Below are 12,244 nucleotides of genomic sequence, written 5' to 3'. Positions count from 1 at the left end.
CCTAACTACCGACTTGTAATTAGATTACAATTAGGAAACTAGAAACCTACTTGTTTATGATTTCCTAAAAACTAGGTTGCTATTACTTTGTCTCCAAGTCCTACTCAACTTAGGATTCCAACATGATAGCCCCTTATAAGACAATGCATCGATAGTAATGAAGATAAAAGAAAATGAGGTGTTAAGTCATGTTGCACAATGCACATGATATATTAAGGGTAAAAAAGAAGATACCATTTGACTTTTAAGAGTCGATACTAAATAACCTGAAACAAAACACTCGTTCATTAAATATAAGCCCACACAAGATTTAATTCAAGCGGCCATACTTGGTTTCACAATTCGTCATTGTCAGTCAACTATGTAGGGCTCTGTAACTCCATAAATTTGAGTAGCTACAAAAGCATGGTCCCAATGCAACTAGGAAACGTTATTTTAGATGGTGATGTACGTAGGCAACTTTACACGGCAAAAGCTCTATGGTGCGGAAGTAGGTAAACTCCATCCAAATCGGTCTCTCTTTATCTCAAGATTGATAATGACATTCGATCAAAGGTCGTCGACCATGTTCATTTACTGTTATTGCTTTTCAATTTCTCTCTCCTTTTGCAAAATTCTTAAAGGGTTTTTACTGTTCATTTGACCAGGTGTATGAATATGGGTGCTTTGAGAAGCCTCGTACGTGTTCGATGAAATGCGCAAAAGAAATCTTGTTGTGAAAGTCAATCAAATGGAGAGTAACAGGAGTAAAACATGAGCGCTTTATGTGACCCACCATACTTTGTCATTTACGAGCTTCCAAAAACGGTCAACAATTGGTTAATTTCAATAATTGTTCACATTGGTAAACATCTACCGACTATGACGAATCCATCCACATCTAAATCCGGAATCATTTGCTTGGACATCGATTGAACAAACCATGCTTCGAAGTCAAAGATTGTGGGTGGAATCTGTTCCTAACGAGCTATGTTTTAATTTGCTATATCGTCGTCTCCAATCTGACTTGTTCAAAACACAACCACTTCTCAATCAACATTAAAACATCAATGTCAAGCATCATCGAGCTCTTTCTCTCATGCTTCGTGATTTTCTACCTTCACAAGTCTTACGCAGTCGACACCATGACTGTAGCTGAATCTCTCACAGACGGAGATACATTAACTTCAGCTGGAGGAATCTTCAAAATGGGATTTTTCAGTCCAGGTAATTCTACAAATCGGTATGTAGGCATATGGTATACAAACGCTTCTGTTCTCACAGTCGTTTGGGTTGCAAACAGACAATTTCCCCTCCCTAAAAATTCAGGTGTTCTTCAACTCGTTCGTAATCGTAATCTCATCATCCTAGACAGCATTCAATCCAATAACACAATATGGTCGTCTTCTTCTTCTTCTTCTTCTTCTTCTTCTTCTTCTTCACATATATCGAAAAAACCTGCATTGAATCCAGTTTTACAGCTATTAGACTCAGGAAATCTCGTTATAAGAGACGAAAACGACCAGAATCCTGAAAATTTCCATTGGCAAAGCTTCGATCATCCTGTTGACACTCTTCTACCTGGCATGAAGCTCGGAATAAACTTCAAGACAGGTTTAGAGACATATCTATCATCATGGAAAACATCAGATGATCCATCACCAGGTGATTATAATTACCGATTTGATTACACAGGGTACCCACAATTAATCATGAGAAAGAAATCGATTATCTCTTTTAGATTAGGTTCATGGAATGGTCTAGGGTTTAGTGGAATCCCAATTTCAAAACCTGCAATTAACGCTAGCTACAAAATCGACTTAATTGTGAATGAGAATGAAGTTTCCTATACTTATAATCTTGTTAACAAATCATCGACATTCTCAAAGCTTTCAATCACACCTAGTGGAACAGCACAACGGATATCATTTGTCAAACAAACAAAAAGTTGGAGAGTTCTTTTTACTGCTCCTGCTGATCATTGTGATGAGTATTCAAGATGTGGTGCTTATAGTACTTGTAGTCTTTTATGTCAGTGTTTGGACAAATTTACCCCTAGAAACCAAAAGGAATGGGAGGTGAACGATGGGTCTAGTGGGTGTGTAAGGGTAAAAAATTTGGAATGTAAAACTGATGGGTTTAGAAAATATTCTGGGCTTAAATTGCCAGATACACGGTTTTCTTGGTTTGATAAGAACATGAATTTGGAAGAATGTGAAATGAAATGTTTAAAAAATTGCTCATGTATGGCGTATGCGAGATTAAATATATTGGAAGGAAGTGGGTGTTTGATTTGGTTTGGTGATTTAGTTGACATGAAAGATTTATCTGTTAATGTTCAAGATATATATGTGAGGATGGCTTCTTCTGATTCGGGTAAATTTTAAATAATAAAACTAACAATTTTTTTTTTATATATTTTTTATAAATGGAGATTAATTTTTCAGAGTTTTGATAATGTTGTTTTGGATTTTGGAAGATCATGCAGTTTTGAAATCATCTGATGATAAGAAGAAAAAAGTGATGATTAAAGTTTTATTGCCGTTATTTTTTGGGACTTTAATTATGGTAATGAGCTTGATGGTGTGTTATTTGAGGAAGAAAAAGAGAACACAGATGAATATGGAAGGTATAATTTTTATTAATTTTTTCGTAAAGTAGTTTAATTAGGTGTTTTTAGTTAATAAACCGTTTTTTAAAAGAACACTTTATATAAATTTATAGGGAGATTGAGAAATATAAATGAGACGCGAAATGAAGATATGGAGTTACAATTGTTTGCTTTACAAAGCGTAATAAAAGCTACAAAAAACTTCTCGTTGAGTTGTAAGCTTGGAGAAGGTGGATTTGGTCCCGTTTACAAGGTTAGAATAGAGAATGTGAATCTCACTAGTCTACTGTCTACTGTCTGTACTGTAACTAAAGAGTTTCTTGCAGGGGATCTTAGACGAGGGGCAAGAAGTAGCTGTGAAGCGACTCTCGAAAACATCAACACAAGGTTTAGAAGAATTCAAGAACGAAGTTATTTGTATAGCAAAACTCCAACATAGAAATCTTGTAAAACTTATCGGATATTGCATGGAAGATGATGAAATGATGTTGATATATGAATACATGCCCAACAATAGTCTAGACTCGATTATATTTGGTATGCTAATAATAACCTTTGATGAATAATCATCTATGAAATTTCACTTAACAATTTTTTTTTAATTATTTTTCAGATGGAAAACGAAGGAAATTACTAGACTGGCCTACACGTTACCACATTATTAACGGGATTGCTCGTGGACTTCTCTACCTTCATCAAGATTCAAGATTGAGGATTATTCATAGAGATTTAAAAGCTAGTAATGTTTTGTTGGATTCTGATATGAACCCTAAAATATCGGATTTTGGATTGGCGAGAAGATTTGGAGGAAATGAGATGGGATCTAATACAAGAATGGTGGTGGGAACATAGTATGGATTAAAAAAAAAATCAATACCATTTTCAATTATTACATTATAACAAGTATTTATAATCTATGTTTTTTTAATCTTTTGTATTATTTTATTTTATTTTTTTGTAGTGGTTATATGTCTCCCGAGTATGCTGTTCATGGGCTTTTCTCGGTGAAATCAGATGTATTTAGCTTTGGAGTTTTACTATTGGAAATCGTGAGTGGCAAGAAAAACAGAGGCTTCTTTCAACAGGACCACAGTGATAATCTTCTTGGTCATGTAAGTGCAAGAATTAGCAACATACTTTGATTTATTTGTTTATATTATATTAATATCTTACTTTCATTTTTGTATTACAGCAATGTACTTTCAATTTTTTTTTCTTATTAAAACTTTCATGCATTTTTTCAAAGTATGATGCTATGATAAAGAAATTAACGAAATTGGTTCCTATATTTCAAGATTTCGATCAATATTTCAAGGTTAGAGTGACTAAAATCGATATAGAACCTTGAAAGAAGGACCAAAAGTGAAAAGGTTTCAATTTTGACCAAACATGGTAAAAATCAGAAAGTACAGGGACCATTTTTGTAACTTTGTTTTCTAAATCTCATATGTTCTGATCGATTGAAATTGTTCAGGCATGGAGGCTGTATAAAGAAGATCGATCCATGGAACTAATCGATGAAGCATTACTGGAATCATTCTCTGTTTCAGAAGCGATGAGGTCAATTCAGGTAGGTCTGTTATGCGTCCAACACTCTCCCGGCGACCGGCCAAATATGTCATCGGTGGTTGTGATGTTGGCCGGCGAAGGTTCGTTGCCGGAACCTAAACAACCTGGTTTTTTCACCGAAGACAATATTCTTCAAGCTCAATGTTCTTCAAGTGTAGCTACCCAGTTTTCGGTTAACGAAGTCACCATTACACTTTTAGATGGTCGATAGTATGAATAATCGTATCATATTTTGTTAAAAATCTGTAATCGATGATTCTAGAATTTCGATTATGGAAGAATTATTGATTTTGTACATTTATCAAGGAACATATGAAAATAGTAAATTACATTTGATCGAATTCATGTTCAAGAGCTTCTTCTAACAAAAATTGGGACTGCTCCATCAAATCAGGGCTTAATCTGAACATCAGAACACAAAATTCCATCTGATTTAGCGCTCCATCTCCATCAAAATCGCCTTCCTTCAACATACTCCGGAGATCATCGTCGCTCATATCTTCAAGACCTAAAAGCGAAGAGTTGTTCTTCAGACTGTCGAAGGTGATGACGCCCTTGTCCGCGTCCATCAATAACTGAAATCCGTTGCATAACTCTCCGATCAGACCTTCGCCGCCTAACTTATCCGCCATTAAAGGTAAGAAATCCTGAAACTCCGATTGATTCTTTGACGCCATTGATGATATTATTGAAGAAGATCGAGAAGGGGTTTTGGATGCGTGATAGTGTGTTGAATACTTGAATGTGTGGTTGTGGATTATATATAATAGCCATTGGAGGACAACTGGAATACAGCTATGGTAGCTGCCGGCTTTATTACCTCCCGGGTACGGCGAAGGTGTGTGTGTCAGTATGTGTGAGTGGAGTAGGGGGATTGAAAACTTGTCGTTTTGCTTTAGAAGGTCATGGGATGCTTCGTGCTAGGGTCAACTTCACAATTTAATAGGACAAATTATATCGACATAAAATGTATATTATATTAGTTTTTAATTTTTAATTTTAAATTTTAAAGCATATCTACAACTTGTTGGAGAGAAGGATTGCTTGTTTTTAAGTGTTGATGAGATAACTAGATTCATATCGTCAGATCGGTTGTACAATTTGATTCTAATTGATCTCTTTAATTATTGTTTTGTGTAACTCATTTATTTTCAAGTTGTTGGTTAGACTTTATACATTATAAAATATGTTGTATCATTTCGGTTAGATGTGGCAAACGTGTCATGCCGTGTCGTGTAAAAATATTAAATAGGTTGATAGGACTTAACCATAATCCGACCCGTTTAATTATTGTGTAGTGTCGTGTTAACCTATTTATTTTTTGTGAGATTTCAGGTTAATGTTTAGATTTCGTAAATATGTTGTGTTATGTCGCGTTGAAACATTTTAAAAATTAGAAAGTAGGGGTCAAGGAGAAGAAAAGAAAAAAGTGCAACACTGGAGTCCAGATGCGGCCAGAACGACAAAATTCATAATAAATTTACAAGATAAAATAAGAATAGTTGGAGTGGGAAGCAAAAAGGTTAACTGGTGAGAAAAAATAAAATGAGTCATTTTGAAAGTTTGAATTTTAATTTTAATTCTTGATTTTGGCCCATCACAAATCTATAATTTATAATATATTTATAAAAATATTAAATTTATAAAGCATGATATATAATTAAACGGATCATATTTGAGTTGTAAGTCTTGACCCTAACCTAACCAATTTAACTTTCGTGACCTGTTGTGTCAACCTATTTATTTAATGATGTCGAAATCTCTTATCCAAACCCGTTAATTTTGTGTCGGGTTCGTGTCGAGTTGTCGTGTCATGTAAAGTTTTTGTCACACCCCCAAACTGGAACGACGGAAACATTCAGAGGCGGAGGACGTCATGTTCAGTATCATAACAATGTACAATAGTAAAACAAACAACATCATCCATTGCATTAATAATATAATTTATACATGTGTGTTTTGAATGTATTCGTAAGACACCAATATATATATATATATATATATATATATATATATATATATATATATATATATATCTCAAAATATAAGACGAGTCTTGAAAGTACACTGTCTTCTCAAAACCTGGCCATATGTACTTGTCTACTGGTGACTTGAGAATACAAGTTATTTTGAAAGAGAAGATCAACATTTAAGCTGGTGAGTTCATAAGTATTTTAGTGTCAAATGTTTGTATAAGTTGATGAAAGTGTTTGTAAGTGTTTGATGTAAATGTTTGTATCTCTTAGAAAATCCTATATTTTCTACTTATAATGAAATGTAGTCTTCTACCAAGACCCGACTCTTCTGCATGTTTGTTCTTTTGTAAAAGTGAGTGTTTTTCCTAAGTATGACCATCATCACCACAAAATAGTTTACATTACCGTTTATGTGAGAAGATCACAATATGAATGTAATGGGAAAATGACGATATACAGTAGTATTGTATATAGTAACTACAGATGTACTACGTATCTTAAACCAATTGTTTATTTAAGGTAAAATGTGATGAGATTATAACTATACTTGATTGAGTAGGAAAACATGACGATCAAAGACGTCGAAATGGTATGACATTCGTCACCCGTAGACCTGCAGGTCCCATTGTAGCTAGCAGCAAGGTGTAGGATGGTCAATCCCATATAGATCTATACATAAATTCACGCTCTCCCTCCAGGAGACTCTGGTTACAAAACATGACACAACAATATATTTCCATGCCATGAAGTAGTGGCTCACATTAATGTTATAGTGTTCTTGTATTAGTGTAGTATGTTCCTTCTGTATAGTATGTTCTCTTTGTTCTAGTGTATAGTATGTTTGAACCGACTCATGTATGAACTGAATCTTGTAAGTTTCATTGTTCTAGAAATAGTGAGTAATAATCCTCTAAAGTATACCTATTATAGTTTACTAGTACTGTTGTTTGAATTGTTGGATTAGTGACTAAGTCCATAACTATTTTGGTATGTACTTGACCCGATGGTGCATGGTCTTTTTGGGTTGCCTTCACCAAAGCAACTTGATAGGATGAATAATGGAGAGAAAGGATTAAATATGATTTATTAATATATTATGAGAATAATATATTAAAGGAGAAATCATATTGTTTAATTAATATTAGTCAATAATTAATAAGAATTAAGTTTGTGACTAAAAGACATTAATTGAACTTAAGGGACTAGAACTGTCAATTGTATGATAGTTGAATATTGAGCTAATGGACTCCATATTAAAGGGGTGGACGAATTCTATGGGGAACCCCATTAGAAATCGTCCAAAGGCCTTTAAGGAGGGAGCCAATGGGTTGCTTAGGGCTTAAGCATCCAAATTAGGGTTTCCTTGTTAGAAAACCCTAATAGCCTCACTATTTAAAGAACCCTTATGCCCAAAAACGTGGACAAGACTTCTTCAAGGGTTTCCACACGTTTTGGGCAACCTCCTTCTTTTCTCCTCTTCATCCTCTTGCTCTTGGTGTTTGTGAACCATTAGAGGAGTGACATTTGTGACTCTAAGCTTTCTAAAGTCAATACAAGGAGGATTTAGGATTGTTATTGCTACATAACAATCAAGGTAATAACTTAAACCCATTCTTATGTTAATATGATTACTTGTATGCTAGAACTAGGGTTTATAGTCTTGGATCAATTGCATGTACAATAGAGAAACCTAGATCCAAGCATTAGGGTTTGTATGAGCACATAGGATGTTCTTATGGCTAAAACCCATCATGAATGACTGATCATGTTTGTACTCCTTTGCTACCCAAAGATATTGAATTGATTGGAAGAAATTTTATATCTACATATATATACATAATATATAACTAAGATTCAAACGACATTCGGACAAACAACCGATACCCTAAGTCCACAACCAAACATGAATGACTGATCATGTTTGTACTCCTTTGCTACCCAAAGATATTGAATTGATTGGAAGAAATTTTATATCTACATATATATACATAATATATAACTAAGATTCAAACGACATTCAGACAAACAACCGATACCCTAAGTCCACAACCAAACAAGGAATAAGAAATAAGGCGAGTTATCAGTCCTAAGCCCTTTCAACCTCATTTATATAACTATATCTATATAGACATGATTTTGACAATACATAAGTTTAAAATACTTTGATAAAGACTTTAGCATATAAAAGAGTTTTAACCATTTTAATGGTTATTGATGACTTGATGCCAGTTTATAAAATGTTTTGAAATAGTTTGTTTGATAACATAGTTTTGAAGTATAAGAAATCCTCTTGTTTGATAGTTATAAATCACATGTGATTGATAGTATAACTATAATGTTTTCTACTTGTATTCCACCCCCCTATAAAAGCATTTAAAATATAAGTTTAGGGGTATGAACTCACCTGTAGTGAGTGATTCGAATGTAAGATCGATATAGGATGCTAAGTGTCAAGTGAAGTCTCGAGCTCAAACGGGTCCTATATAGCATATAATGACACATATATGTATATAATTAGTGTATATAACAACTAATCTTTTATGGGAACAACCTTAGGGACTAGGAAACACTTGGAATGAAGTGTTACAATCACATATGATTGTATAAAGGCTGTTCACGACCACACAAGAGTGTGTTTACGGCCAAAGGGTGTTCACGGCCAAGGAGTTTACAGCCAACACAAGAACTTGAAGGGTTCACGGCTACCTCATGAACTAAGAAGGGTTTATGACCATATGTAAACTCTTGATGTTCATGCTAATATGGTTGATTCTTGGTTGTAATTCAAGAGATTCTAATGAATAACTAGTATATGAAAAGGATACTTACGTTTTGGAAGCTTGAAGGAGTGTTTTCGGTCCAAAGAACTAGTGTGTGTTCTTGGTGATTTGAAGATCTAACCCAAAAGAGATGAATTCATGGATGAAATCATAGGGTTTTACTACATCAAGAAGGATATCAACTAATTAATGAAAGAATCACTTACAAATTTGAAGAGAAATAGAAGTGTTCTTGATGATACTTGAAACAGAAATGAGAGTTCTTGATTGGAAGTTGTGAGAAAAGAAGAAATGTGAAGGATCTTCATACATAAGAAGAGTTCACGGCTGCCAAGAGTTTACGCCGTGAACTCTAGTTTGCGGCCGTAAACTCCTTGTGATGGAGTTTCCGGCTTGAATACAACACAATGAACTTTAGTTAACACATCTTAACACTCAATCACTGAATGTAATAGGCTTAGAACACTCAAACAGACCCTTAACAATGCTAAAAGATAGCAGAAACAAGTCTAACTTTTGATTGAATTGAATGGTTTTACAAGATAGAAATTTTGGGTTGTCACATTATCCCCCTGTTAGAGAGAATTTCATCCCGAAATTAGAGTTTAAGCAAATACAGATAGATTAAGCGAAAAGATGAGGATATTTCTGTTTCATTTAATCCTCGTGCTCCCAAGTGATTTCAGGTCCCTGTTTGGCATTCCAACGAACCTTTACTATCGGGATACGACTTTGCTTCGTTTGCTTAACCTCTCGGTCCCCAATCTCTATTGGTTCTTCCATGATGTTGAGGCTCTCTTTGATCTCGATCTCTTCAAGTGGGATTACAAGAGTCTCATCGGATAGACACTTTTTCAAGTTCGAAACGTGGAAAGTAGGGTGTACGTTACTAAGTTCCTGAGGTAATTTGAGTTTGTAAGCTACTGGGCCGATTCTAGCGAGAATCTCGAAAGGCCCTACATATCTTGGATTTAGCTTTCCATGTTTTCCAAAATGTATCAAGCCCTTCCAGGGTGAGACCTTCAAAAGAACACGGTCACAAACCTGGAACTCCAAAGGTTTCCTTCTCTTGTCTGCGTAGCTTTTCTGTCGGTCTTTAGAGGCTTTCAATCGTTCACGAATCTGAACGGTCTTCTCTGTCGTTTCCCGAATGATCTCCGGACCTGTGAGAGTGCTATGACGAACTCGTCCTTTAGCTAACTGTGTGTCGCCCACCTTAGCCCAGCACAGAGGGGATCTACACTTTCGGTCATAGAGGGCTTCAAATGGAGCCGCCTTTATGCTCGTGTGATAACTGTTATTGTAGGAGAAATCGACAAGGGGTAAATGAGTATCCCATGCCTTTCTAAAGTATATCACACAGGCTCGCAACATATCTTCCAAAGTTTGAATAGTCCTCTCACTTTGCCCATCGATTTGCGGATGGTAGGCTGTACTCATGTCCAGCCTAGTTCCTAGGGAACCTTGTAGCGACTGCCAGAACCTTGAAGTGAATCTACTATCTCTATAAGAGATAATGGACATGGGAACACCATGCGGTTGTACGATCTCCCTAATGTAGGTTCTCGTTAGTTTCTACTTCTTGTCAGTTTCTTTGATAGGCAGGAAGTGTGCGGACTTTGATAACGTGTCTACGATCACCCAAATGGTATCAAGACCAACCATTGTATTAGGCAACTTGGTTATGAAGTCCATCATGATCCGCTCCCACTTCCATTCTAGTATCTCCGGTTGCTGTAGTAAGCCTGAGAGTTTTTGGTATTCGACCTTAACCTTGACACAAGTAGGACACTTACTTACGAAGGTAGCAATCTCTGCTTTCATGTTAGGCCACCAGTATAACTCTTTGAGATCCAGATACATCTTATCTGAACCTGGGTGGGCGGAATATCGAGTGTTGTGTGCTTCGGCCATGACCAAGTCTCTGAAACCACCATGCCTCGGTGTCTAGATCCGATCCATGATATATAAGGCTCCGCCACCTTTGACTTCCAAGTTTCTATCCATTCCTCTCAGGGATTCATCCGCCACATTTTCAGGTTTCAAGGCTTCTAGCTGAGCCTCCTTAATTTGTGTGGACATATGTGAATGGATAGTCATAGTCAACGATTTGACTCTACGACCAGGGTATTCTTTCCGACTTAGGGTGTTAGCTACTACGTTGGCTTTACCGGGATGATAATGAATTTCACATTCGTAGTCATTGAGTAGCTCGACCCATTGTCTTTGTCTCATATTGAGTTTCTTCTGGTCGAATATATATTTGAAGGCTTTTGTGGTCTGTAAAGATAGTGCTTTTTGTACCATACATGTAGTGTCTCCAGATCTTTAGAGCAAATACCACTGCTCCTAATTCAAGATCGTGTATGGTGTAGTTGACTTCGTGTGTCTTTAGCTGTCTTGAGGCATAGGCGATGACTTTACCTCGTTGCATAAGAACACAACCAAGCCCTTGGTTGGATGCATTGCAATAAACCACGGAGTCTTCTATCCATTATGGGAGGGACAAAATCGGTGCACTACATAAGGCTCACTTTAGCGTTTGGAATGCTTTTTCTTGTTTCTCTTCCCAGTCAAAGGCCACGCCCTTCTGGGTCAATATAGTAAGCGGTTTCACGATCGTAGAGAAGTTCTGAATGAACCTGCGATAGTAGCCAGCGAGGCCTAGTAATTGACAAATTTTTGTAGGCGTCTTCGGTGCTGACCAGTTCTTAATAGCCTTTATTTTGGAAGGGTCCACGTGAATTCCCTCTTCGCTAACCACGTAACCCAAGAATTTGACTCTTTGAATCTAAGATTTGCATTTAGACAACTTTGCGTAGAGCTTCTCTGATCGTAGTGTTTCTAAGACTTGACGTAGATGTTGACTATGCTCCTCCTTACTTTGAGAGTAGATAAGTATGTCATCGATGAATACAATGACGAACTGATCTAGGTAAGGACGACACATCCTATTCATTAAGTCCATGAATACTGCTGGAGCATTAGTCAATTCGAACGGCATCACTACAAACTCGTAGTGTCCATAACGAGTTCGGAAGGCTGTCTTAGGAATATATTCCTCTATCACCTGTAACTGGTGATAGCCGGATCTCAGAACAATATTCGAAAAGTAATTCGCCCATTGCAGTTAGTCGAACAAGTCATCTATGCGAGGTAGAGGGTATGATTCTTGATGGTAAGCTTGTTTAGTTCTCTGTAGTCGATGAACATACGGAACGATCCGTCTTTCTTCTTCACGAACAAGACCGGTGCTCCCCAGGGTGAGAAGCTTTGTCTAATAAGCCCTTGCTGAGCAGTTCGTTTAGTTGACCGGATAGCTCCTGCAT

The 12,244-nt window shown here is 36.4% G+C and overlaps 2 protein-coding genes across 6 annotated transcripts; one reads left to right on the top strand and one right to left on the bottom strand.

Moving 5' to 3' along the window:
* The first annotated feature begins 349 nt into the window (after positions 1-349).
* LOC145062055 (G-type lectin S-receptor-like serine/threonine-protein kinase At4g27290) lies at positions 350-5,286 on the top strand. Of its 5 annotated transcripts, none has more exons than XR_013687415.1 (8): positions 350-555; positions 648-2,355; positions 2,459-2,608; positions 2,704-2,843; positions 2,917-3,127; positions 3,204-3,430; positions 3,552-3,702; positions 4,065-4,203. XR_013687415.1 is itself a non-coding variant. In XM_079009670.1 (8 exons), the coding sequence occupies exons 2-8, from the start codon at positions 1,050-1,052 to the stop codon at positions 4,368-4,370; spliced, it is 2,493 nt and encodes an 830-aa protein (XP_078865796.1). In that variant the 5' UTR covers positions 367-555; positions 648-1,049; the 3' UTR covers positions 4,371-5,286. The 5 variants fall into 5 exon arrangements, 4 of the variants coding, with proteins under 4 accessions (XP_078865796.1, XP_078865794.1, XP_078865793.1 ...); XM_079009670.1 differs by having other exon boundaries at positions 367-555; positions 2,468-2,608; positions 3,204-3,441; positions 4,065-5,286; XM_079009668.1 differs by having other exon boundaries at positions 368-494; positions 3,204-3,441; positions 4,065-5,286.
* LOC145062057 (calcium-binding protein KRP1-like) lies at positions 4,390-4,836 on the bottom strand. Its single transcript, XM_079009672.1, has one exon. It carries the CDS (start codon positions 4,834-4,836, stop codon positions 4,486-4,488), a length of 351 nt encoding a protein of 116 aa, XP_078865798.1. The 3' UTR covers positions 4,390-4,485.
* Positions 5,287-12,244: the final 6,958 nt, after the last annotated feature.

This window comes from Lactuca serriola, chromosome 7, assembly GCF_051521515.1.
Source record: "Lactuca serriola cultivar US96UC23 chromosome 7, Lser_US96UC23_V15, whole genome shotgun sequence".
NCBI classification, from domain to species: Eukaryota; Viridiplantae; Streptophyta; class Magnoliopsida; order Asterales; family Asteraceae; genus Lactuca; species Lactuca serriola.
The sequence above is the reverse complement of the archived record's forward strand: the minus strand, read 5'-3'. Positions and strand labels throughout refer to the sequence as shown.

Coding starts and splice junctions, on each gene's coding strand:
- LOC145062057 (XM_079009672.1), bottom strand. CDS start 4,836: ATGGCGTCAAAGAATCAATCGGAGTTTCAGGATTTCTTACCTTTAATG.
- LOC145062055 (XM_079009668.1), top strand. CDS start 1,050: ATGTCAAGCATCATCGAGCTCTTTCTCTCATGCTTCGTGATTTTCTAC. Junction 2,609..2,703: donor AACACAGATGAATATGGAAG/GTATAATTTTTA, acceptor ATAAATTTATAG/GGAGATTGAGAAATATAAAT. Junction 3,703..4,064: donor GTGATAATCTTCTTGGTCAT/GTAAGTGCAAGA, acceptor GAAATTGTTCAG/GCATGGAGGCTGTATAAAGA.